The following is a 27,961-nucleotide window of genomic DNA, read 5'->3' as shown; positions in this document are numbered from 1 at the left end:
TTTTATTTTATCATATTTTATTTCATTTTATCTTATTTCATTTTATCTAACTTTTTATTTTTATTTTTGTGGGTCAACCAATCCCTTCCACTCTCGAACATCGTGGATCGATTGGTTTGGGCTTCTCGATGAACCCGGAAGTCGCTGTTTCTGTTTACAGTCACACAGACACAACGAGCACGACTCATCGCTGCTCGAACTCTTGAGCCCAGAAACAGAAACAAACAGAAGCCAACATGAGCGAGACGCAGGACGCGGAGAAGATCGAGTCCATCTCGGTGCACAACTTCTCGGAGAAGATCCTGGAGCAGCTCGTCCACTTCCACGTGATGAAGCTCAGCGGCGGCTTCTTCCTGTGGGTCGGTTCCGCGCCGCTTCTGTCCAACCTGGCGGTGTCGATGAGCAGCAAATACGTGAGTAGAAAACACACTCCCGCTGAAATATATATATATAGGAAGTAGCTGGGTTATGATTTTGTTGCTTCTCCTACAAAATAAAAGTCCCACTCCTTCAGGCTCCGTCAGGTTCGGTCCTGGAGTCCGCCAGGTTCAGTTCTAGGCTACATCAGGGCTCCATCAGGTTTGGTTCTGGGCTCCATCAGGTTCGGTTCTGGGCTCCATCAGGTTCTGGTTCTGGGCTCAGTTAATTGTAGTAGTAATAATAATAACTTTTATTTCATGAAGCCAAGTAAAGTTTATTCATATAGCACATTTCATATGACAAGCATAGATTCAATGTGCTTATTGTGCACTAGAAAATAAGGAAAAAACATAGAGCAACATATGACATGACAAAACATGAATATATGCAAATAAGATCAAATAGATAAAAGCAAATGATTGAAATAAAATAAACAAGAGAATGCTTAGTTTGCAATAGAGAATAAGGGGAAAACAGCAACATGTGACATGATTAAAAAATTATAAACACATTTGTATGAAAATATGCAAAGTAAAAAGACAAATATCAAGATCGATGCAATGAAACCACTAATATCTTTCTTTTTATTCCTCACATTCTTCTTTCTTGACCAAACCCGGTGCCTAGTAGTGCCTACATTACCCACAATGCACCTTGACGACCGCAGACAGTTCAGGTGAAGGTTTGGGTGGAGCCTCAAGGACAATGATCTAAAATCTTTTCTTGTCTGCTTTTATCCTTCTCATAAACTGTGGAATTTTTAATAAACAAAGAGCAGAGCTGAATAATAGCAATAACGCATTCTGGCACTTTGACAATTGTCAATTTTTCCATTTGTCCGTGGACACATTTTGTCACCGTGCCAGATCCAGTCGAGATCAAAATGGAGGCAGAGGACTAAGATGGGTTTGTGTGATCCGGTCGCAGGACGGTTTCTAGTTTATATATTAATTTGTATTGTTGGTTTGTTTGTTATTGCAGAAGCTACCAACAGCTGTTGTCCCCTTGTTTTTCTCTCTGCAGGATTCGATGCCATTATCCACGTTAGTCATGGGGGATCCGTCCAACACGGCTCCGAATTCCCTGTCACAGAGATTAGGTAACGATGGAATGAAACACAGTGTTATTAATGTTGTAACCAGTTAAGGGAGGTAATTAAAGAGCTCTTTCTTCTTATAAAGCTCCTGTGTGGTTTTGTATGTTTGAGCTCAGGAATCACTACTTTAGCACATTGTGAAAGTAGTGTCAGCAGACAGTTCGCGTTAGCATTAGCAATTAGCATTAGCTGTTAGCATCCACGAGACGGCGGCAGGTGTGAGCAAACAGTTAGCATTAGCACTTAGCATCCGCGAGAAGACGACAGGTGTGTCAGCAGACAGTTGGCGTTAGCTGCTAGCATCCACGAGAGGACAGCAGGTGTCAGCAGACAGTTAGCGTTAGCATTAGCACTTCGCGCTAGAATTAGCTGTTAGCATCCACGATTGGACGGCAGGAGTCAGCAGACAGTTAGCGTTAGCATTAGCACTTAGAGTTAGCATCCGCAAGAGGGCGGCAGGTGTGTCAGCAGACAGTTAGCGTTAGCTGCTAGCATCCACGAGAGGACAGCAGGTGTAAGCAGACAGTTAGCATTAGCACTTCGCGCTAGCATTAGCTGCTACCATCCACGAGAGGACAGCAGGTGTCAGCAGACAGTTAGCGTTAGCACTTCGCGCTAGCATTAGCTGCTAGCATCCACGAGAGGACGGCAGGTGTCAGCAGACAGTTGGCGTTAGCAATTTAGCCATGGAAAAATGTGACTCATAGCCAGTTATTTAATTATTTTTACCACGACTGATGATGTTAGTTTGATTGATATGCAAGGAAATAATAGATCCTTGGCAGTGGGGCTGAAACTAACTAACATCTGTCTGTCTAACTACCTATCTGTCGATCGTTTTCTTGATTAATCAAATAGTTGTTTTGTTCATTAAATGGTGAAAAATGTCGATTGTGTTTCCCAAAACCCCAAGATGATCTTTTGTTTTGTCCACACACCAAAGATATTCAGTTCATTGTCACAGAGGAGCAAAGTCACACAGAAGATATTCACATTTAAGAAGCTGAAATCAGAGAATTTAGACTCTTTTTGCCATAAAACCTACTTGTAACTAATATTTTCCCATTCATTTAGTCGTTCAATGTTGCAGCTCTTCTTGTGGCATGTGTCCAAATGAATGCGAAATAATTGTCTTTGTCTGTGTGTTTTGCAGCGAAGAGGACCAGAAAGCAGGTGTTTGTGAGCTACAGCCTCCCAATGACGGACTCCAACGTCAGTCTGCTGGTGGAGAACCGGATCAAAAAGGAGCTGGAGCTTCACCCCGAACACTTCTGATCCTTCACCCGGGACCTTTGATATGGAACTGACGACATTCAGGACGGAAAAGGAAAAACAAACAAAAATGGCAGGTCCTCCTCTTCCTCTTCCTCGCACTTGAAACCCCGCTCCTCCGACACAATAACCACAGGCGGTCACATCGAGTGTTCTTTTTATTGACATAATAAATTAAGTGGTTCATTATCAAAACATGTAGGCCTACGTTTTTTTGTACAAATGCATCGTATTAAAAAAATAACACTTCGAAAAAACAGCGTTAGTTGTTGAGTTCAGTTGTGTTTTCTTTTTTTTTTTACAATTATTATTATTTCCTCCGAGTGTTTTTGACTGTGGGAAAACATACAAACTACCAAACCGTAACATTGTGTTTAAAAAAATTAACGTAGCGTGTCCTAAATGTGACTTAAAAAAACCCCAAAAAGGTGGACGATCAATGTTTTTTAAAAATTCTGTAGATCTGGACGAAAAAATGGTTTAATCTAATATTCAATGTGCATATTATATCCTATAAAAGTATAAGGTTGATGATGATGCATTAACCTCACACAGTCCTAAGGGACACTTACGTAGTAAAAGTGTATAAATGTACAGTAATCACAACTAGGACCAGGGTCTATAACGCTGCTCTACTCTAATCTTCACAAATGTTTATTTTGAAAAATTACTGTAAAATATTGTGCTTTCTGGCCAGATGTTAAATATTCCCAGGAGCAGGATGACGACGTTACCACAGCACAGAGAACGGGGAGTGGAAATATTTGCTAAAATTAAAGGTAAAGTCATTTCAAGCAACAAAAATTGCCCCTTGGCAGCATGAGAAAAAAATAAATACAGTTTTTTCATAAATTACGTTCACTCTGTTTTTTCCGTTAGAAAAGAACGGAGCCAATCGCGATAAAGCCATTTTGATTGCTGAGATGCGTCATAAGACATTTATACGTGTAGTTCGACGACTTTGTGTCTGTTCAACTCTCAGGTTTTGTTTTTTTTAAGCGTTTAAACCGCAGTCTCCGTCTGTGCCGAGGTCTCCGGCTGTTTTTCGTGGCGTCAGACAACCATCATACTCCCACGACGACGGCAGCGGTAATGCTCGTTTAAATCAAATTTGTAAAAAAAAAAAAAAATCAGCGTCTACACTGACCTCAACGTCCGAGGATAAAGTGCCACATTGGACTTCCTGGAGAGGGACCACAAATAAAGAACAGAGAACATGTAAAAAATAAAACACTTGTGCCCTTTCATGCAAAGAAGAGTGGAAGTGGGGGTTTTAACCGCCGCTCCCTGGATCCTCCAATGTGTTGGCTGGAAAATCACAAACACTCGATTGTGTCTCTAACGTTTAGTGCAAAGTATAACTTATAAAGAATTACGAGATGTAGTGAAATCCTCTTTTTCAACGAGTCGAAAACTACGAAAAACAAGAAAAATTCACAGCTTGTCTGCTCTACTTTGCCTCTTCTACGGAAGCCGCACTTTGGAATTTTCAAAAAGGCATTGAATTTCTGCTGCTGACATTTTTCAGGATTGAAATTCTGTATGTGAATTATTCTTTTTTGTCTCTGAATTTAAGCCATCACAATTGAAGCGCTGACATTTTTTTGCATAGAAATTATGTTTTTTGCCTCTGAATTTGAAAAAATGATTTTCACTGTTTTTTAAGTAAAAACAGTTTAAGTTTTTTAAGTGGACTTATACATTCGATTTTGCCTATCAAATATGAGCAACTCGAATTCACATGATTTGAATTTTATAATTAGATTCTTTTTGAATATGAATTTGTGAAAATTGAAAAAACAAAAGTCAAAATCAGTTATTGAAATTTTCCAGCGTTGAATTCAGAGGCAAAAAAAATTCAGACACATAATTTCAATGCGGCCCAAAAATGTTGTGCTTCAAATGTGAACGGTTTAAATTCAGAGACAAAAAATTCACAGAATTTCAATGTTGAAAATTTCAGTAGTAGAAATTCAATGCCTTTTTAAAAATGTATAGTCTGGTGAGACGGATTTTTCCAGTTCATCGTTCTCGGCAAGAGCAAGAAAAAGAATCGCCGCTCGCGACCTTCATATCGTTTAACACACTGACTTCAGGTAAACGTGGTTCAGGACAAACATTTTTGGCAACTCCTGAATGAATCATAATCACTACAAACTACACAAAATCACTATCGTCACCGCCTCACAAACCGCACCATTCACCGAGAGTTCATCTGGTTCATATTCCTCTTTTTCTTTACAAGTTATTAATGCTCGAGCAGTTATTAGCACAGTAGTGGGACTATTGCTGTGTCGCTCACACCCCATTGGCTATGGCACGATTTCCAATCACCTCCCCGCCGGTCGCCAGCGCGTACGAGGCCGGCACCGCTGCCAGAGCGGTCGCCGCCGCCACCGTGGCGCTCCCGGCGGCCGAGAGGTGCAGCGGCGTGTCGTGGACGCGGGAGTAGTCCCTGTCGCTCTTGGCGAGCAGGAGGTGCTGCTCCCCGGGATGGAGCAGCGTCTGACGGGTGAAGGTCTCGCCGTCGGCCAGGCTCTCGGGCAGGGGCTGGCCCCGAGGCTCTGGCAGCAGCAGCAGGCAGATGATGCACAGCAGCGTGCAGCAGGCGAAGATCACGTGGTGCAGGAAGTAGCCCTTCTGGTTGTGCAGCTCCATGATTGGGGCGGTGAGCATGCCGAAGCCAGCGCTCGCCAGGACCAGGCCCAGGCCTCCGCCCCTGCACAGAGAGAGAAACAAAGTTCGAGTGAGGTTGGATGTCCCGCGCTATTTCCAGGTTGCGCCCACAGACGGTAAATGAAGATGGACGACACGTCTCCACTTTCTGCCTCTTTAGGAAAATGAAGACGCAACATCCCAGCAACGGGAGCTACCATCTTGCGCTGGTGATGCTCAACCAATCACGAGTCGGTCTGCAGTTGTCAATCATGACGTTTAATCCTGTTTTCAAGCATCAAATAAGTAATTAAAACCAAACTGATCGGAACGTGACCACTTGAACATACATCAGTGTGACAAGATCCACCTGAAATGACAGAAACTATCTTTTTGATACATTTATTTAACGTCTACTTTGAATTTTTTGTCTTAGTTTGGTCCATCTGCTAACATGGAGGAGGCGGAGTTTGTGAACTATACTGCGGCCAGCCACCTTGGGGGTGATCCAGATTATTTGGTTTCACTTTCCGGAGCTGTCATGTCGTCCATTGTTATCTACAGTCTCGGTGGCATCCAACAAATTTTGCAACTAGCGCAAACCCTAAATCGGACAAAAGATTCCAACTTCAAGTTTTCTTTTTAAACTACGTACGTCACTTTTGCCTTTGACGCCAGAGAACAACACGTGATGTGATCTAGATTCTAGTCCGGTCGAAGAATACTGAGGCCTTTGAGGTCACGACTTCCAAACTAACCTGGTCGATCTAACGTTTCACCACAAGATGGAGCCAGTAGGCAACTATGTGAACGAGAGATGTCCAAAGGACCCCTCTATACAAAGACTATAGTACATTGTGCCTGTTAGGCTGGAGCGAGAACTTATTCATCGGTGACTTTATCGAAGGGGCTGTGTCCGATTTCATGAGAATACACAGTTACCATGGTAACATCAAGTACGGTTTAAATTAAATGTCAGACAGACAGAGAGAGATTCATAGTCAGATGGAATCACATTGTCAGTTACATTTAGCAAAGAAGACGGTGAAATATTTTCCCTAGACTCTACACTTATTATGTTTTGGCGATAATCTGACTTTACTCTGTGAGCACTGATTCTCTTTTTACCCCAAAGTCTGAATCGTGTTCACCTCACCAGGTGGAAGTGAAAGGAAACACTAATAGCAGAAACAGATAATTCCTTGTAATAACATTGATATAGAAAGTTATTTCTAATGTGCTTTGGCGAAATCCTGTGTATAACATCACATCATATTTCATAGGAGCAGTTTCACTGGCTTTAATAGATTTAGTTCAATTCTTTTTTTATTCATGAGATGTTCCTTTATTTCCTTTTAGGAAAAACATCCATGTTTCACTGTAAACTGACAATTGTAAGTTTAATTTTGTAGAACAGAACAAAACGCCCTCATTGTCACTGTATTGTACAAAAACCAATGAAATGTAGGCCACTCCTGGTTAACATTTTAGACGATAAAAATTTAAAAAGAACAAATTGCACACAATGTACAAGACAGCTAAAAAGGAAATAGTTAAAAAAACAAAATGGATATAAAGTGCCATAGTCAGCAGATCGTAGTCCACAGTAGTTATTTGTGATGTATAGTGTGAAACAACTCAGGAGTCTGGGGGTCTGAGGTTTTAATGACCATATAAATTTACACTCTAAAAAAATGGCACGTTGTAAATAAGTCGTCACTATAGGCAGCGAACAGGGAGCGATTTCCTCCCCCGCTGTGCTTCGTCAGCCGCCGAACATGTGGCGTGTAATGAAAAGGCCCCCCCCCCGAGCGTCGTAAAACACACTTTTATATACGAGCATCCGGACTCACCTGATGACCGTCGGAGTGATCTCGGCACAAAAGAAAATGCTGAGCGTGCTGACGGCGTGCGAGGAGAACATCCCGATGATGGAGAAGGCCACCGAGAACTTCCTGTTCAGGCTGTCGCGCAGAACTGTCAAGGTAAGAACACGAACAACAACCAGCATGTTTCAACAAACTACAACCAACTTAACAAAGAGCCAATTCATTTCACAGTTTAAATGAGCGCGCTGCAGTCGTACCTGTGTCGTGGCGAAGGCTGTACTTCCCAATTACTGCATCCCGTCGGCGAGCGTAGGGCGATAGAAGAGGAGAGGGGGAGAACATGTCATTAGTCAGCACAGAGGACGGCACAGTGCTGACTCAAAGGCGAGCAGAATAAAGTAGAAAAAGCCTCCAGGACCAGTGTGAACACTGAGCAGTTTCCCACTGGAGCCTGAAGTAACGGCCGCTCGCTGCAGATGTAGGTCAAAGGACAAGGAACCAGCGGAGTGAAACTGCGCCATGTTCTGATTTTAATGACACAGCGATGTACGTGTTCTTTTTCATTTCTGCTGAATTTCAACCTTCCCGTATTTGTTGCACGTGTCCAAGACAGCTTTATTAAAAACGTGACATTTAAAGGGGCAGCATGCGACTCTAATCTATGGGCAGTGGTCAAAAATAATCCGTTTTTTTGGCTCAGCCCTGGCCGCGTAAACCAAAACCAAAAATAAAATGGTGCGGAGCGCACCACACAATACTGTGTGCAGTTTGTATACATCACTTCCTGACACCTTAAAGGGGAAGTAAGCGATTCTAAAGAAAAACACGTTTTGTAAAAAAATCTAAGAATATTTCCTCACCGTCCGTTAGCTGTCGCTTTTGAGTGCGCGGTGAGAAAAAAATTGGGGGGTATTTTGTCCGAGCCCAGGCTCCGTAAATCCAAAACAAAGACAAAATGGTGCCGACAGCACCGCACAACAAAGCAAGTGCATTTTGTAAGCATCACCCGTCGATACCTTAAGAGACGCGCTAGCGGGTGGCGCCGCAAGTCTTGCAATTTTGGCCCAGTGGTCAGTGCATCGAACTCACAATACCCGAGGTCGTGGGTTTGCCGAAGAGCAAAATCACAACAACAACTACAAAGAGAGAAACAAGCTTTCTCCAACATTTGCTTACTGCCCCTTTAAGAGATGCGACAGGGGTGCGTTCAATTGAAATTACAAATCTGATTAACCGCTATGATAAAAAAAAAAAAGTTAGCATTGCGTGATTGTTAACATTGAGTTAGCATTGTTGTCTTCAGTGACTGTTTTCTTCCGCTCAGTTTGGTGACCGGCGTGGTGACTCACGGTTGAGTAAACCCAGCTGCAGCAGTGACGCCAGGGCCGTGATGATCATGAAGGTGAGGAGCCCTCCGCGGCGTCCCATCAGCCCCACGGCGGGGCACACGGCCAGGCAGGTGGCCACCGCGATGCCGGCCATGGTGTAGTAGTCCGCGTGGCACAGCGCGGTGGGCTGCGCCTCCGGGTCCAGCATGCTGCGGGCGAAGCAGTGGTGGATCCCGTAACCGGTCAGGCTGCGCGAAAACAAGGACACGCGGGGTGAGGTCTCGGAACGCACACGGATGATGGCAAAAAAAAAAAAGAAAAGGAAACCGAACACACTCACGAGTTGACACACAGCACCACGATGTTTTTCCACAGGTTCCTGGTGCTCATCATCTTGACGATGCAGGTCCTCTGGGGTCTCTTGTGCAGCTCCTGCTCCAGCTCTGTGGTAGGAAACATGAAACGCACACCTTGAGACCTTTTTCTTTCTGGAAGGTAATGAGATAGAGAGAGAGAGACGCCGCTACGGGACCTTTAGCACAGAGAAAGTAATGTGCCTGTGGATAGATAGTAGGGTACATCCCTGTAGCCTCACACTCATCATCTATCTGTCGGCTCGGGGGCCACTGGGAGCGGGCGGGAACAATGAATCAAGCGGCGAGGCCGAGGGGGGGAAGGAAGATGTGTCGGTGGCTGACGGAGGAGAGATGTAGTGTAAGTGTTTCGGAGGACGGTGCACGATGTGCCTGACGACTGCTCAGCAACAGATTGAAACCAGATTGAGTCATTCGTCCCGCGGGAATGAGCAAAACTGGTCGGAGCTTTGTCCGCGGGAACGTCGCTGTGAATTGAACGTCCAACGGGTTTTTGGAGACATTAAAAACGCCGAATCATAAAAGTAGTAGGGGAAAATAATCGGTTGTCACATTTTTATCGATCTTCCTGTGTGGAAGAAAATGCTTGTGAACTTTTCTAAAGGACGGGCTCGGGAACACCGTATGCGAGTCGGTGTCTTTGTGTGTCGTATGTTCATTTCATCACACGCCCAAGAAAAGCAGCTCGCAACGAAACACGGATGATGTATGAAAAGTGAATGAATAAAGCAGCGGAGCGAATAAAAAAAGGGATTTTTGGAATCGCCCGTCCCAAGTTGGTCGTCCTCCGTCCTCACCTGCGAGAACCCCGCTGGGCTCGGTCGTCGTGTCCACCTGGTTCTTCCTGGCGATGTTCAGCATCATGGGTTTGGCTCGCCTGTACTGCTGGGTGGCCAGCAACCAGCGCAACGACTCGGGGAAAATCCTGCAGAGAGATGGAGGGAGAGAGAGAGAGAGAGAGAGAAGAAGGGACGTGTGAGATGTAGAGGGAGACAAAGATGGTCGAGGACGACGAGTTGAAAGAGCAAAGAAGAAGAAACAAGGGACAGAAAAAGGGGGAAAACAAGAGGAGAAAGAGAGCATTGTCTGTGAGTCGCAGCAGCGTGTCGTGTAGTGCAGTGTGTACTGTACAAGCTGTCGCCTGGCTCAGCGCAAGACAAATCTGTCGCCCCCCCCCCCCCCCCCCCCCCCCCCCCCCCCCGGTGTGGATTTCCTCAGCGGGCGGTCGGGACTCACCAGACGTAGGGCAGCATCAGAACGAACGGGCTGATGATGACGATCTGCAGCACCTGCCAGTCGTCGCGGTGTGGCCAATTGCGGCAAAGCGCGGCCACCCCCGGCATCAGGAGCTGCCCGCCCACCATCAGGAAACTGGCCACCATCGTCATGGAGAACCGCCAGGCTGGCAAACAGAGCTCGATCCCTAAGAGAGGGAGGAGAGAGACGAGAAAGGGACATTAAGCTTCACAGAGAGTACAGACTTGTGGTCGTGTTGGTTCACCAGGGGAGACGTTTGTGTGTGTGTGTGTGAGAGATTACCATCATAAACTAAGCTGCAGCCTTAATTGCCCTGGAAGAGTGTGATGTGTGTGTGTTTGTTTAATGGTGGAGCCTGTATTGAATTTCCTGTCTGAATTATTGCCGACTCCTATTACTGATCCCTCCCCCGAGAGAGAGCGAGCACTTTAACACCAGACCTCTTTATAAACTTTCGGATGAACCGGACTTCTAGAGGGTTCAGCTGCTTTCGGTGAACGTGTCCCCCCCCCCCCGACCGGGCTGCCATCTCCCTCCCCTTGCTGCCTGTAACATGGTACAATCCAGATGGCCTGGTCCATATGGCAAGGTCCTTTTGAAGGTGACCTGTGTGTGTGTGTGTGTGTGTGTGTGTGTGTGTGTGTGTGTGTGTGTGTGTGTGTGTGTGTGTGTGTGTGTGTGTGTGTGTGTGTGTGTGTGTGTGTGTGTGTGTGTGTGTGTGTGTGTGTGTGTGTGTGTGTGTGTGTGTGTGTGTGTGTGTGGAGGCAGGATCGAACCTGGCATCGTGTACTGTCACTTCTTATTGTACACAAGAGGAGAGACGTGGGGGGGGGGGCGAAAGTAGGAAGAAGAGTAGGGGTAGAATACAAATGACTTTTCCTCCTTCCATTCATCGGTGGAAGCGCCACAGGAATGATAATAAAGCCGAGGGAGAGAGAGAGAGACTCACATGGAGAGAGGGGCGGAGGGACAGACGGAATAACAAAGACAGGAAAGATGGAAGAGATTTTCAGATAAGACGAAGACGGGAAAATGATTTAGTCAGGGGCCGAGGAGGAGGGGAAGGGAAAAAAAGTACAGGTATTACTATAAATCCTTTTATTAAAAACATCCATCTGCTGTCTACACTTTTTATTCCCTCTAGACTTTCAACCAAACCGATGAAGGAAATTCAGCACGGACCCATGTGTCTACTTCTCTCTTCACTCTGGAATCTTTTTCATTCAGTTGCTAGCAAACTGACAGAAAATACTATAGCAAAAGTTTTAAATTAACGCACAAATGTAAACGTGGGAGCAGTAACAGAGTTTTTTTTTTGTAAAGGGATTGTGTGTGTGTGTGTGTGTGTGTGTGTGTGTGTGTGTGTGTGTGTGTGTGTGTGTGTGTGTGTGTGTGTGTGTGTGTGTGTGTGTGTGTGTGTGTGTGTGTGTGTGTGTGTGTGTGTGTGTGTGTGTGTGTGTGTTGTGATCCGAGCTTCTCTGTTCTTTGTTTTTGTAGCCGGTCTGATGACGTGTTCGTGCACGTGAGTCCGTCCTTGTGAAACCTTTGGTCCCTGACCATGTTTTTAAACCACCTGAAATGGCAACCACCACTGTTGTCCTCTGAAATGTGATGAGGAATATCTAAAAATGAATATAGTATAAAGTATTGAAGTCCAAGTACCTCAAAGTCGTACCTCAGTACTCTGCTTTGTTTACATGTACTGTATGCTTTCCATCACTGCTGCTGCCCCCCCCCTCCCCCCTCCCCCCCACCCCGTCTGTGTGCCGACAAACAAACAAACAAACAAACACATCGCCGTGTCTCTGCGGTGCTTCTGTCCACGGCACAGTCAATAAGAAAGGATCAGAGAGACACACACACACACACACACACACACACACACACACACTCTACAGATATTAACTGTACCTGTACTGTAACTGCAATTCATCCCTAAACCAACCTCATGAAACAAAAAATCACTCCCCAACTCTCTGGCGCGGGGACGACGACTCTGCTGGGACATCACCCCCTTGAAGACACACACACACAGACACACACACACACACACACACACACACACACACACACACACACACTGGCAGAGACCTTTTGTTCCAGCTGAGTGGAGAATGATTCTCCTTGTGCTGATTATCTCACTGCTCCCCCCGTGGACTGATCCCCCCCCCCCCCTCTTTCCTCTCGCTCATCTGGGCTGAAGTGGCTCTCTCACCATCCCCCACCTCCTCCGACCCCCCCCCCTCAAGCTGCTTCTCCTCTTGTCCTCACATCTGCAAGTGAACAGTCGCAGAGGATTCGCAAAACAAAAACACATAAAGGAATAAAGGGGACGTAAAAACAAATGGGGAGGCGACAAAAAGCAGCTGACCCTCGGATCTCCCATGACAAATGGCTGACGGCAACACACACACACACACACACACACACACACACACACTCGCACACACACACTGTGTGTTGTCTGCTTGCTAACCTTGCCTGGGGCATGACAACACTGTGGAGAGACAATTGGCTTTCTAACAGCAGGAGTTCACAGAGAGGGAGTCTGTGTTGGTGTGTGATGGAGATGTGGGGGGAGTTGGTGATGAGAAGAAATTTAGCACTTTAGATTAAGAGAAAAGATAGGACTGACATTATGAGCCAATTAATAGATTAGCTGACAAACAATGACGCCAAAGTACAACCATCCTGTCCTGCACCTGAATATCTGTGCATCGTTTTCTGTAACGTTATAGACAAAAACAATCCCTATAAAAATCCTTTTTTTTTTGGTGCAGCATTTGTTGAAGAGAGACGAAAGGATGGGAAACAGCTTGACAAGGGCACGACACCACAGTTTTCCCCAGCTGAGTCAGCAGCAGTCGCACACACGCACGCACGCACGCACGCACGCACGCACGCACGCACGCACGCACGCACACACGCACACGCGACTCCGTCATTACCTAAAAGTCTCAGAGGAGCGGAGAAGGACGGGGAGAGGCGATGATATTAACCTTGGCTCACTGGTGTAAAAAAAGCAAACGTTCCTTTGTGTCCAGGCAAAACTGAGCCACTTCACTGAAAAATCTTTTCTTTGCAGAGTTTAAAAGTGGCACAGCGGCTGTTCGTCCGTTAGCCTCGATTCACAGCTTGTGCAATGAAAGTCGAATGTTTCCTGACTGCTGACCATGCCATTATGAGTTTTTGCTCTCTGGGCTTTGTGACAAGTCTCTTGTTAGTCAAGTTCTAGCCTGCGAGAACAGATGATTGACCTCTCGGCAGCAGCAAAATAAGATCTAAACACGGACATATTATCATCTTTTGAAGTGGATATGGAAAAACTTGCTGGCAAAGAGTTGCCGCGTCACACGTCAGCTGATACAGAGAAACATAGTCATGTTCGTGTCCACCTGCCAAATATTCATTCTCCTTTTACCTCTGTTTTTGGTCTCCACCAAGTCCCGAGGGGAAATATCAGACGGGTTAAGCTGCTAAATGTTGTGTTATGATAGGATCTTTCTTTTTTTAAAATTTTGTTGGTTGAGAAAATTAGTGTATTGACACTTAAACAAAACCGAATTGTTGCTGGTTGGAAAATATGATATGATACTATAGAAATATCAATTATTGTCCCACTAGTAGTTCCTCCTAACCTCCTTATAGCTCCATAGTATATATATTTATAGCATATATATATATAGCATTTTTTTTGGTGAAGCAATGATTGTTGGGAACATGTGGAGTTTATGGATCAATAACAAAGAAGTGGATTATGCTGCAGGGATGGTTTGATATGTTTCTGTTGAGATTTTGCTGTTTTTTCCCACGGTGCTACAGCTGGAGTAAATATTTTCTCTAAGATTATTTTCCAGAAGAGCACGAACGATGGACAGCCACGATTTCAAGACGGGATTAAAAAACGCTCTCTGCCCTAAAATGAACGGAGAACGGATGAGCAGGAAGAAGACTCGTTCCCAACAGCTCCCAGAGGTCAGCGGCAAATTACACACTAATAATAACATGTGGGATGTGTGCGACACACACACACACACACACACACACGAACATGAACACATTTACATTAGCAGAGAGCAAACTAAAGCTCCGGTGAAGTTTATTATGCGCCGCGTGTCGCAGGGAGATAACCGAGCGACGAGAGATTTTAAATGAGCCCCGAGAAAATGAGAAAGTGAGGATGTGGCGCTGCCGGTGGTGATACAATGGTAGAGAGAGAGAGAGCAGGAGGGGGATAGCACGAATGGAGGGAGAGGAGAGTGGAGGAGAGAAAATGGAAATGGCCAGAGAGCTGCTGGATGTAAAAATAGGAATTCAGCGCCGCATTTACAGTGACAGAGGGTGAAGTGAGGGAGTGGGCAGAATGAGAATTTCTAGGGGGGAGAAAGAAAAGATGATGGAGATGGAAACAGTGCAACCACAGCGAGCACACGTGCACACTGACTGTACAGTCATCCATCATACAGTACTGTATGATGGATGAGCATCCTCCTGTATCCTTCAGCTGACGGACACACTCCACAGGCGTGTAGCCTCGTTACGGTGCAGTTGTACAAGGCAGTGATGTGTTTTCTACCACGTCGGCGTGTTAGATTTCAAATGACTGTGGTGTTAAAATCCTGCCTGAAGCTGTAATTTAGGACGTAATGGGTTTTAAACATCTGGCCTCTTTCACACACACGCACACACACCTAACACACACACACACACACACAGACACACATACACACACACGCACACACACACACAGTTCCCTGGTTCTCTCACAATGCTGCAGGATAATGTTCCTAAACACACGAGACAAAGCAACCGATGAAGAGCTAGAATATTAGAGCCCGACCGATACGGGTTTTTGGGGGCTGATGCCGATATCGATATCTGGGAATATACGATTTCCGATAGCGATACATCGGTCAATATATATATATATATATATATACTTTAAAACCATAAACTTTATCATAGATAACTATAAATTGAAAATGCAAATACGACCAAATAAATAGAATATATATATTAAACATTTATGTTATGTAAAAGGTCAACATGAATGCACATTTAAAGGCTCATATCAGTTGGCCGATAGTATCGGTCGTGATCTAAAAAAATATTAATGAATATTCCAGTTTATAACAAGTTTTTTTGTACATTGTTCTCACAAAAGTTAAAAAAAAACCCATTATATTTACATTACTATGAACCAAAAGATTATTGGACAACCTCTTAATTGTTGGTAATGATTCCTCGTTTTTTTTCAGAAGCCTGAGTTGAATCAGGACGTCAGTTTGATCTGATTGAGTCAATTTAGGATTTAGTGCCTTGCCCAAAGGTCACTATAGCATGCTGACTGCGAGCGGGGATCGAACCACCGACCTGCCGGTTCGCGGACGACCTCTCGACCGCTCCTGAGCCACAGCTCTGACGATGACCGTACAATCCCACCACACTGAGCACGCCGGATCTCGTCCAGTCACAGAAACTGTGCCGTGAGCTTGGTGAGTAAACACTCTTATTTATTTCATCCAATGTGATAATTGATATTAGCAAAGAATGAGACCAGAACTAAATTAAGTTAAAGTAAACCCCCAGAATATCCGTCTTAAATGTCAACTTCATTGACACTGTATCCCTCCTCCTTGTCCAATAACTTCTGGTAGTGTGTATAAAGAAAAACACACGACTCCTTCAACTTGAAGCTGAAGGGTCGCCACTCTGACCTCATTGTTATTTTGATTTCTTTTTTTTACATTTCAAATCCAATGTGCCGGAGCACCGAGCCAACACGACAAAACAACGCGTCGCTGCCAAAATCCTGAGCGCCTGCCTGCGCTGCCTCCGTCCTGCGGCATGGAGAAGAGACGCTGTCGTACCTCTCTTGGCAAGCGCGCGAAGGAGGAACAAGGGAAAAAATGGATTCATATTCAGTGTCCACTCTCCATCTGTCACGTTTTACTGGAAATAATGAAGAGTTTGCAAAGTGGGTTTTTACTGCCTTGCATCTACGTATTGAGCCTCTGAGGATGTTTATTGGAAGCTTTCCAACGTCTTCACGACCCTACACGTGTTTCGGTCACTGTGAGTGTGTCTGTTATCTGCCGTCGTCGCGCGAGTTCGCTTTAAAGTTCTGTGGCGGCGAGTCGACTGTTCCTCCTCCTACTGTATGCATCGACACCTCGCAACCAACAGCAAGCATGCATACAATCTGTTCTCTTTCTCACACACACACACACACACACACACACAGATAAATGGAAGGTAACAAGGTGACCTGACACCACCTGAAATTTAAAATTCATTAATCTCATGTTGAGATTTCACAAAAAAATTCTAAAAGTTATGTTTTTATCAACTTTATCAAATGAACGAGGTATAAACTGTGAATTCTTTTAAATCATAATTGCATTATAAGTAAATCACAGCTGTCAGCAATAAATATATCACAACTTCTGACATCATGATTTAAATACTGATTATTTAAGTCATTTTGAAAAAAAATAGTTGTAATAGTTGACTTTAAAGAATATTAAAGATTAATACAAGTTTGATGTTTTCCCAGCTATTGGTTCGCTATCGCTGTTGAGGTACAGCAACAGCATTTCATTATTAATGTTGGAGCTTGTACCAAGTATCACAAAAGTATCTAGCTACGCCTGCACTTTAAACTGCGATTGTGAAATCGGTTTTGATCTCAAAATAAATCTAGCTGGCATGAATTTCTTCAATAAAAGGAATTATTTTCCTCATTGTTCAAGTCACACTGGCCAATTTAACCGTATTTCATTAGCAAGGTAGCATTGCTTTGTACGTCATTTTTTTAGCCATGCTAGCTAGCCGCGTGGCACCAGGAATGGCAATGAGCGGATTTTGTGCATGACGTTCATCGTAAAAAAAACAAGAAATAAGAGTTTAATCGATCACCATCATCCGATCAAATGTAAATATGTCCAGTACTCTGATTCATGAGACAAAAAGCTACATTAATTTCGGAATGCTAACAATTGCTAATTAGCGCTAAACACAAAGTCCATCACCCTCAGCTGTGCTGTGTTTACTGCTAATTAGTAAGCGTTAGCATGCTAACACGCGGAAATAAACATGCCATGGGCTCACGGCTAAAGGACCAGCACGTTAGCATGACTGAGAACTCCTAGCTTCCTGAGAATCTCTCATGCTCTCTCGCCGCTAACTTTCTTTAGGTAATGTCGGTATGACGAGTCATGGGACCAAGCGACTCCCTATCACTTTGGTCTGATGGGACACGCGCCATGGACGACAACATTATGAGTGTTTTGTTTCGCCTTTGTATACATCACAGATTATATTCTCAGGAGTGTCTGCGCAGAAGGTTCACAGGCATCATTTTGTTTGTTTGTTTTTTATCAGCAGATCAGCAGGGACTTATCTGGGACATCCTGCTGAGAGGGACAAACCTCCCCCCCCAATCGCCAAAGCTCAAGGTCTTCCAGCACAATGTATGACTCTAATCCCCGGCTGGCCTGAGAGAGAGAAGAGGCCAGCAGAGGGGTGAGGAAGAGGGGGACTCCAGCCGGGAGAGGGGGGGGGGGGGGGGGGGGGGGGGCGCAGTGGGAGGGAGCAACCAATTTATCAAACCGTAGGAATCATCTAATCTAATCACCATATCCACTTACTGGAGTTCTAAGATTGCATCCGAGCTACAGTTGAGGTTCCAATAGTTTCTGTATTTACTATTAGAAAGCTAACACGGTAAAACAACCGTTAGCTTAACCCTAACCCAAAAACTACAGCTTCCATTCCAACTGTTGGCATCTCCCTTTCTCATAATATCTACCAAATCTCTCTTCTAATATGTCCAATACATATCTTATGTGTTGCACCCGGCCGTGAACTCAAGTTAGGATTTTGACCAGCGCCATCTTTGTTGGTCTGACTGACAGCTCGTCCACTGTGCGTCCACCTACACCGGCAACCATGCACCGATTGGACGGTACCGGCTGTCATCACGCTGCGTCCACGCTGCAATGCGTTTGGTGCTGTATCGTCTATTTGACTCCAACATAGTTCATCATTTCGTATGTGAATATAGCCAAAATCAAAGCACAGCCAATTGTCTTTGACTCACGCGTTTGGGTGTTTTGGTCACATGACTTTATAGCGGGTTTTGGAAAATGGCTTGGAATTGACAGCTGGTTACAATGTACTCTTAATGGATCGCTATTTCATATCTGTTCCCAACGATAATGTAGCGGATCAGATTTTGCTTCTTATTTATTCCGATATCCATCCAGTCATTTCGGCCAATATTGCCCCCATACCGATATGGAATATCGGATCGGGACATCCCTAGTTTTAACATAGTCTTGTTTTCTCTCTTCTGGAGGGTTCGTCCCTTCCAAGGCCCCATACAGGCAATAGTTATCACATTAAACAAACATTACAGAGCAAGAATGCGAAAATACAGGAGCGGGAAATAAAAAGCAGAAAAGACAAAAAGCCACGCGGCGTGAGGAGGTACAGTCGGAAGCGGATACTTACTGAGCACGTAGAGGGAGAGAGCGAGGCCCGCCAAGCAGAAACCCTCAAAGAAGCGCAAGGTGCTGAACATGGTGACGTTTACAGAGAAGGCAACACTCAGACCAAACACCAGCATGAAAAGCACCGAGAGAATCAACACCGGGTGTCGACCAAACCTTGGGAAACAAAGAGGGGAAAGACATGAGAGAGACGCGGCAGAGAGTTTAGTGTCACACACTGAGGGGGAAGAAGCTTCTGATGCGCAGTCGAGCGAAAGGGAATCGTTCCCGCTCATTGTCTCCTCCGGGCTGCGCGGACTTCCTGGTGTAAAGGGGGGGGTCAGTAGATCAGTGGGTCAGGTCAGAGCCGAGGCGTCTTTGCCCCCGCACATTTCTTTACATGGTTTCCATGGTGACTGATCCCGGAACACAATGCGGGGACTGTTTTTCCCACGGTGCAGCTCAGGTGGCTCGCAGGCCGCGGACGGACGGACGTGCAGCAGCGTGGCCTTAAAGGCTCATTTCACCAATTTACAAAAAGACATTTTATCACTGAGCCATGCAGATGACTGTAAAACACATTTTTTATTCTTCTGCACATATTTAATATTTTCAAATCTTTAGTTTTAAGTCCTTTTCTTACGTAATTCTATTTGTGTGAAGGGGAAACTTGCGGAGTAAGAATTTCATTGCCCAGTGCGAACTCATGTTTGACTGTGTACATGACAATTGACTTCTTGAATCATCAGATAGTTTTGGTTTTACATTACCCATAAATCTGTCTCGAGATTTCCCCCTGATGAAGGAAGTTTGTCTTCTTGAAAAAAATGTATTATTACCGTGTTGATATTATTACGGAGTGACAGGGACATTGCTTGGTTTTTAAACGTAGCCATGCAAGCAGCGGGGCTCAACATTGGCCTGTCCAGTTGGTCAATATGTATCAAATATTTGAGGAAAATATCAGATGGATTGTCATGAGACTTGGTGCAGATGTTCATGGTCCCTGTAGGGTGAAATACAAATGACTGTGGCGATGCCCTGACAGTTAATCTAGCTCAGCCAACAGGTCAAAGCTCGCACTTATCTTGAGAAATACCTCAGCAGCTACTCGACGGATTGGCACAAACATAGTTTGGGTGATCATTTTTACTGTTTGCCTTCATTTTCTATTCCAGATGTGTTTGTCTATCCTTGACTACTTGTCTCTCTCTCAACATTGGACCTTGCGAGATCTCGGCTATTGATTCGGTGAGTAGTCAACTTTATCGTAACCTGTGAAAATGTCGGATTAAAGCATAAAACCCATTTCCAAGTTGTGAAAAAAAAACAGAATTATTCTTTTATGAGTCAATATTAGGTAAGTATTCTGATTCAAAACATAAATTTTGATTGAGATTATCAACACAAAATGAAGAGTGAATGTCTTTGTTACTGCGAGTTCACATTTTACAACAGGTGAAGTTCTTGAACACAACCTGATAAAAACGATGGTGCAGTATGTGGATGTGCTGTCTGACAGGGAACTTGGGCGTAACTTTGTCTCAAAACGATTCTTAAAAAACAAATCATTTTGACGTAAAAATGACGAGTCAAATCTGGAGCTTGTTCGTGTATCGAAGGAAGAAATGCGAAGCCGTCGGGGAAAAGTTCCCTCATAAAGTTTGTCAGGCGTCTAAACCAGGGTCTTTATTCCACATCACATAGAGCGAAACAGGAAGCAAATCTGCTCAATGTCTGTGATTATGTCGCGGATGATTCCATCTCAGATCATTTGCCTTTTTCTGTTTGTATGAGTTGCTCTGGGCTTTCAGTCCCACGCACCCACTCTGCTAATGTGCTGCTCAGCATTAACTCGGCCAACTCTTACACGTTGTCCCTTTAAGGCAAAGACACACACAAAAAAAACAACACTTCATGAAGGCACAGGACAGAAAGGAAAAGGAGGCAGCGTACCAGTCAGCCATGACACCCATCACCAGGTAGCCAAATATGGAGCCCACCAGCAACGAGAACTTGGCAATGTGCACCTTCCAGGCCGAGTCGCACACCAGGTTCCACTGAAACAGAGACAAGAGGAAAAACAAGAGGAACGTCAGCCAACGTTCCACAAAAAGAGGAAAGTCCACCAGCAACAACATGAGAAGGGAACTGAGCACGAAGACAAGACGTGGGTTTCTCTCACAAAGAGCCTGTCAAACTCTTTCAGCTCCGTCGACGCACGCCGCTTTTGATAATTCATGGAGGCTGACGAGTGTGCAAACACGCTGAAGACACTTGAAATATAAAAAATGTACACGTTGAGAGAGAGAGAAGGCAGCAGCACACGTGTGTGAATAAGAGCACGTGACTACAAATCACCGAAATCGATAAGTTTCCCACTCGTTTCCCTGGAAGGTCACAGGTCAACACACACACACACACACACACACACACCGACCGCTGAAGCTTTAGGCATCTGAAACTCAGCCAATGACACACGCAATTTGTTCTCCCCGTGTTTGGGACCCTGGACGTTTCTGCGAGGGCCCGGCTGAGCGTGGAAAACAGTGTTGGTGTTTAAAAAATGATTCACAGATTTACACAAGTCCCCCCTCCTCGTGTTAACTACGAAAACTGATACGACACAAATATACAGAGCCAGGGGGACGGGGGGGGGTTTTGGGGACTTTCAGCGCATTCATATCATCGTCTTCACAATCTTCTGTGCGCTAATTAGTTTTGCATGATACTGCATTGCCATATTAACCTTTAAAGCAGCCCCACCCATTAGATAATGTACCCGCTGGAACCCCCGGGTTTTATTAACAGTGGATGTGAAAGAACACGGACTCTGCAGCGATCCAAAAGGGGAACTGGAATATGCAGCAAATATTATCACATTTGGATCTAAGGCCAAGACTGTAAATCTACATTAAATCAATCTATTATCTGTGGCCACATTTGATTTTAGATTTAAAGTGACAGCATTTAGTTCCACATGGGGGTGAAAGAGGATACTGGTATTGGAATTTCTTTTGACTTCAGCCATATCTTACACACACACACACACACACAGAGTATTGTATAACTGCAGTTATCAGCTGCTGCTTCTGCTGCTGCTGCTGCCTTCTCTGAGCTCAACACACACACACACACACACACACACACACACACACCGCCTCATATTGAGGTCAGTGGGTAACTTGTCAGTCAGCGGTGTGTTGCTACTTGGATCAGTCCGTTGTAAACTGAGACTGACGCTGAAGATGAAGACACAGGATGAGGATGATGATGATGATGATGATGATGGTGGTGGCCACAGAGATGACACTCCGGTTCATCCGGTGCTCGCTCGTTACCTTGGTAACCACGTTCTGACTGAGTCCCGTCTGCAGCTCCAGCCTCCACTCCTTGCAGGCGCACATATCCCCGAGCCCCCCGCCGGTGCCGTTGGCTCCTCCGGGCACCGCGAGCGGCGCGGACGCCGCGGTCCAGTCGCTCTCGTTGGCCAGCGGCCGCAGACACGCGCCGTTGGGTTGCGCCAGCAGGAAGTAATCCGAAAACTGGCTGAAGCCGATGAACAATGCCGGTATCCAGGTCAGCACCACGATCTGCCGCTGGTGCCTCCCGAAGCCGCCCAGAGACGGCAGAACCGAGCCGTCGATGCGCGGCAGCAGCCGCGGCACCGGCTGCTCCAGCGGAGTGAAGCCGTTCTCGGGCGCGTGGTCCTGCGCCTCCTGCGACCGGCCGCCTGCCATCGCGGCCCGGCCACAAAGAGCAGAGAGCAGCTGGGCGCAGCGGAGGGGGTTCGAGTGAAGCCCCCCGCTCCGGTGCCGTGTGCGCGCACTGCGTTAAGCCCCTTTGGCACAAAGAAAAGCCCACGGCCGCAGATAAATCCGGTGTGTGTGTAGTGGTAGCCAACAGAAGCCCGATCCAAAATCAAGAGGGGGGGTGTCTCCGCTCCGGTCCGGTCCGGTCCGGTCCGTTCAGGCGTGCAGAGGGCACCGAATCACCGAGCAGTCGCCCTCATGGCGCGGGGGGCTCGAAGCGACCAGGGGATGTCCGAGCGGACAGGGCTGGAGAGGAGCTCCCGGGGAGGGGTGCGCGCGGACGGGCAGGCATGCTCGTGAGCATGTGCTTCATATTCCATAAGTGCAGCAGCTCCTGCGGCGGGATCCGAACCGAGCCGAACCGGGCCAGGCCTGCTGCTGCTGCTGCCGCCGCTGGCCGAGTGGAGGCGGAACGTGGAGCGGCGAGCTGCTACATCCAGAGTGGGGCTCCGCTACACATCTGCTGCCGGACCGTCATCCATCCACGCGCGCCACAGGTCTCGTACCTGTCCCAAAGCCCGTGACCCTCCCGCAGGTGCGCACCATCACTCGCTCCCTTTGGGTGCGCAACGTCCGCGAGCTCCCCCGGTCCACCTCCGGTCCACTTGGGGGGTGGGGGGGGGGGGGTCGTTGAGTTCCGGGACGCGGTGGAACACGCCGCTCGTCGCCGTCTAGTCGATGTGGGGACACGGTGCCAAAGCGGGGCTCGGAGCCGAGATGCGGAGGGGGTTGGGGGGGTGGGGCTGGGGGGGGTGAAGCCCCGCCCTCCCTCGGTCGCGCTATGCGCTGCGATTGGAGGGTCTTCAGAGGGGCGACTGCGCCACTGACGGGCATCTGCAGGAGACAACGAGCCCCTTTGTGCAGCTTCCCCACTGTCAGAATTATTCATAATAATAATAATCTCCCGTTTCTCCATCGATTCCTGCATCGATTTGGGATTGTGAAGATCGAGTGGAGACATTCATCCGTTTTGGTTTTTCTGTCATTGTGTGTCCCACGGAGGCTGTTTCGCGTCATATGATTATTTTTGAAATTATTATTTCATAACCCTCTTATGAAGAGGCAGCATTGGTTACAGGAGGAGACAAAAGGAGCATGTGGGGTGATCTACCGGCTGGCGACCACGAGGGGGCGCCAAACACCACAGTTCTCGTCCTTGCATTCATTTAATAATAATCTTTTCCCCCTTTTAATATGACTCTCGGCATAATATCAAGACACAACACTGACTTAATTTTACTGATGTTTAATAATGATGTTATTTTTGATATGCAAGACAGTAACATTTCTAAATGTCCCTTTCAACAGATCTGCAAATGTTGTGGCTGCAGCTGCTCAGCGCGAGTGACCTTGAGATCCAAGTGAGTGACTGTGTGCGTGTGCGTGTGCGTGTGCATGTGTATGTGTGTGTGTGTTACCCCCTGATGTCTCGTGAAGACACGGAGCTGGTATTCAGGGCGCGGCCGACACCGTGTGGCGGAGAGGTGACAACTTGTGCTCAGCTCGCACTCATCTCTCACCTCCTTCCTCACCCCACCTCCTCCTCCTCCTCCTCCTCAGAGACCTATTATGGCTTGAGATGGAGGAGGCTGAGAATATGTGTGTGTCATCTGTCACAGTTTCCCAACCACACCCATATCATGGCACATACCAGAGCTGGCTCAGATAGTCCCGGGGGCCCTAAACAGAATGCCCCCCCCCCCCCCCCCCCCCTTCACATAGTCACATCAATCAAGAAAAAAGATTAAATGAAATTGGAAATATGGTAATTTAACATGGTGATAATTTATTGACGTGTAATTAGCTGTTCGATGAGATGATGGATGTCAGATTTAGGTTTTCGTGTTTTAAGTTTAGAGGCTTTTGTTTTAGTGTTTCATAAAGGACGTACAAGCAGGGGAAACTATTTATATCGGGAGAGTTATTAAACTATACACATACCATCACCTTCAATCCTCCATTAATTAACGTGTCAAATCTTGTCTGTTCAAATTTGAACACAAAACAAGTTGCGGTCAAAATGTCGCTCAGTAGAGTGGAGCTCATAACCTCCTCCGCCAACGCCCGTCAACCAATCGAATCAAGCTGCACCAAATTGCAAACACTCGTCGTTATCAGTTTGCAGATATGTTTTCTGATTCTATCAAGATTCCACGAATTGTTGCCAAGGAAACTGATGAAAATCTCAATAAAATACGAGAGAGAAGAAACACGCCACATCTTGCAATGTCAAAGAAAGTCATGAACATTTTTTTCCTGGATCCGCCCTTTAGTCGGATCCACGCCAGAATGACACGGGTTCGTTCTTGTCCCGTGTCTCACCCTTCCAAGTGTCTGTATTTTTTATTTTTTTAAATGTTTTGCATAATCCTGCTGACAAACAAACAATCAAACAATCAAACCTGCGTGGAAGAAATGTCAATTTCTGTGTTTTTTTGGTGACTTACATGTTGTTGGTATGTGCTGTAGTGCCACCTGCTGGACATAGAGATGCTGCAGGCTGCAGTTTTCCTTTTTCTTCTCGTTTTCTCTTTCTGTTTTTTTGTCCAGCTAACCGCACGTGAAAACAACATTCCTGTCTATGCATTGGATTAAGTCTTCGAATAGAATCATGTGCTCTACTTAGAAAGTCATCATTTTTAAGTTAACGAATATATCAAACCATTCTGTTAAGAACAAACAAACTGTAGCGTCTTTATTTCAAAAGGGAAAGAAAAAGTATCGTTGATGAGTCTAGATATTCCAAAAACAATTCAAATCTTTCATGTCAAAAAGATGAATGAACACGGAGGCCACTTGAAATCGCTCAAAGTGATAATGGCCTCGAACACACGAAGACACCAACACCGACCCTGAGAGTCTTTCAGATGAAGTAACGTCACGTGACGGTCGATGGCACTGCAGTGACCGAGTTCCTCCCTGAGGCCGGTGACCCACATTGGTTCAGGTGTAGTGTGACAGCGCTCTCGCTCACGGCCCCTCCCCCCTCCACCCACCCCCTCCCTGGCTCTGTGGTCCCAACCCCCCCCCCCCCCCCCAGGAGGCATATCCATGTCGGCCTGCTGCACAGGTACGACACTGTCACGGGATCGCTCTGCCTTGTCCTGCAGTAACACCAGAACCACAAGATGCACAGTGGAACCTGCTTCTATCGGTCCACAGCATCTGTAGATGAACTGCAACTGTGTCCGGCTCCTCACATCACCAAACTTTATTCAAACCTGCACAGAGACGCAGCGACGCACAGGCGGCCATGTTGAAACAACTGAGCACAGATCATGTGTCAGTTCTCACCGTGTCCCTGCAGCCAAACCAAACTCCCTCAGGCGAAGACTGAGTCAAGTCTTTGTCTTATCCTCTCTTACGCACACACTCACACACACTCACACACTCACACACACACACACACACTCACACACCTGCAGAGGTGCGTGTCCCTGACGAGAATAAAAAGTCTTTTCTTTTTTACTCATCACTCCCCACCGCATTAATGATTTACAGACGTCAAACCCTTCGGAATAAAAGTCCCTTAAACTCTTCCCTCTGTGTGTGTGCGTGCGTGCGTGCGTGCGTGCGTGCGTGCGTGCGTGCGTGCGTGCGTGTCTTTGTCTTTCTCTTGGTTTCTGGTTGCTACCTACCCAGCTCCACCCTCCCCTCCACCACAGACTCGGTGTCAGGACACTAGTGTCTGTGTGCACAAAACGAAATTTCACTATTCACAAGCTCTTTGAGAGACTGAATGAACACATGAAATATGAAATATGAATATACTTTGATGCCGGTGGCCCTCAGTCGCTTCTCTCTCTGTGTGCCAGCGGAGGAGATTATCTTTGATATGAAGAATCGTTGGTGTTTCTTTACGACAGCGGTCTTTTCTGAATGAGATGCAAAACGCGTCTGTCACCTCTCATGAACGCAGACGCTCCTTTGACTCTGACTCAAAGTTGAAATTCACCGATCTGAAAGTTGAACAAACCTTTTTTTAGGATAAGGATTTTCTGGCTTCGATTAGATAGAGAGAGAGAATAAAAGAACACTGGTGGGGGAAGGCGGGTTGACATGACAACAAATAAAACCAACTAGATCAGTAAAACGCTACGTTTTTTCTCTCATTGAGCCTTTTCCTCATCTCTGCTTTTAAAATCAAAATGTAATGTACAAAACATCTCCTGGTCATTAATTGACATATTAAAATGGTCCCAGACTTTTGGACCCACTGTATATAACGTATTCACACACTGAGGCGATCCTGCTTAACACTGAAGGACATTTAAAGAAAGACGGAATAATGTGAAACATCAAAGTAAACAAAAATTAATATTCAGAATATTATATCGGCCAGAACTCGAGTTTTAGTCCTTTTAATGGAAATTGTTTGAGGTTTAGTTTGTGAATATTTACTGGAATCTTTTGTCATCCAATCTTTGCTGAAAGTTAAAACCTAAAAGCAATTTTGGTAACAGGATCAAAACATATTTAATACAATTTTCAAACTCAGCCGAATGACATCAGTCACAACTTCTGCTGACCAACGAACTAACTCTGTATTTGTTAAAACGTGTGAGAGCGGCCGGAGCAAAAGCTCTTCTCATTGCAGACGTGTTTTGCATTCATGTAAAGATTTGGGGAAATATAAATTCTTGCTCTCTTACCAAGAGTAACACAATACAACTGACACCGCTCTCATGTGCTACAGCTCGTTCACGAAATATCAACAGCTACAGCCAGAAGGTGAGAGAAAAGAGCAATGAGCAATGTTAATTCTTCCATATCTATGTTCCTAAATGTTCTTTAGAGAAAGGAAACATAAAGAAGGATTCAAACAAAAAACGTTAGTTACAAATAGATAACTTTAAAAATGAAAGATGAGACGAGACATCAACAATGTTATCATCTCTGGGCGAGAAAAGAACACAAGTATTCAAACTTTAATTTAGTCCAGAGTTTATTCATTCATTTGTAACTCCTCGTCTCTGACAATCAGCCTGTGCAGAACTTTGGAACATTTCTCATGCAAAGAAGAGGAACCAACTGTTTTTCTATTCATAACTCATACGGACGTCGTGTTTCTTGCTCTGCACCGTTTCTGCAGGAGTTGATCGCTGCAGATCTGGAAGAGACGGCCGCTCGTAGTGTGTGTGTGTGTGAGCGCGACTTTCCCATGATGCGCACGTGACCGTCGACCTGGAGGCTGTTGTGCAGAGGAGACGCCCCTGGGGGCCGCGCCCATGCGTGAGTGCACAACCTGTTCTGCACGGGAACATTACAGAACATCTGCACTGCGGCGCAGCACTAAGCTCGAGACACATTCGACAGCAACTTAGCCAAATTTGTGTGTGAACTGCAAATGAAGTTTGGCCTTTCACGCGAATCACTGCAGGAGTCGCACCTGTAATGATTTGCGGATGAAAAGATATTAAAGGGCC

The 27,961-nt window shown here is 45.8% G+C and overlaps 2 protein-coding genes and 1 long non-coding RNA gene across 4 annotated transcripts; 2 read left to right on the top strand and 1 right to left on the bottom strand.

The window, feature by feature from the left end:
• The first annotated feature begins 125 nt into the window (after positions 1-125).
• On the top strand, positions 126-3,053 carry psmg4 (proteasome (prosome, macropain) assembly chaperone 4). The gene is made up of 3 exons (XM_035648091.2): positions 126-413; positions 1,444-1,519; positions 2,670-3,053. The coding sequence occupies exons 1-3, from the start codon at positions 237-239 to the stop codon at positions 2,789-2,791; spliced, it is 375 nt and encodes a 124-aa protein (XP_035503984.1). The 5' UTR covers positions 126-236; the 3' UTR covers positions 2,792-3,053.
• LOC118318443 (solute carrier family 22 member 23) lies at positions 2,934-23,180 on the bottom strand. 2 transcript variants are annotated; one of them, XM_035648088.2, is made up of 10 exons: positions 22,065-23,179; positions 20,680-20,783; positions 18,746-18,900; positions 10,211-10,397; positions 9,772-9,899; positions 8,941-9,043; positions 8,622-8,848; positions 7,530-7,562; positions 7,297-7,420; positions 2,934-5,507 (listed from the first exon to the last, which is right to left on the bottom strand). In XM_035648088.2, the coding sequence occupies exons 1-10, from the start codon at positions 22,461-22,463 to the stop codon at positions 5,087-5,089; spliced, it is 1,881 nt and encodes a 626-aa protein (XP_035503981.1). In that variant the 5' UTR covers positions 22,464-23,179; the 3' UTR covers positions 2,934-5,086. The 2 variants fall into 2 exon arrangements, with proteins under 2 accessions (XP_035503981.1, XP_035503982.2); XM_035648089.2 differs by lacking the exon at positions 18,746-18,900 and having other exon boundaries at positions 22,065-23,180.
• Positions 14,111-27,825, top strand: LOC124850940. Its single transcript, XR_007032042.1, has 6 exons — positions 14,111-14,206; positions 15,490-15,726; positions 17,615-17,755; positions 19,902-19,974; positions 23,844-23,896; positions 27,628-27,825. It is a non-coding gene; the product is annotated as an uncharacterized LOC124850940 (long non-coding RNA).
• The last annotated feature ends 136 nt before the right edge of the window (positions 27,826-27,961 follow it).

The sequence above is a fragment of the Scophthalmus maximus genome, chromosome 13 (genome assembly GCF_022379125.1).
Source record: "Scophthalmus maximus strain ysfricsl-2021 chromosome 13, ASM2237912v1, whole genome shotgun sequence".
Classification (NCBI taxonomy): Eukaryota; Metazoa; Chordata; class Actinopteri; order Pleuronectiformes; family Scophthalmidae; genus Scophthalmus; species Scophthalmus maximus.
The sequence above is the reverse complement of the archived record's forward strand: the minus strand, read 5'-3'. Positions and strand labels throughout refer to the sequence as shown.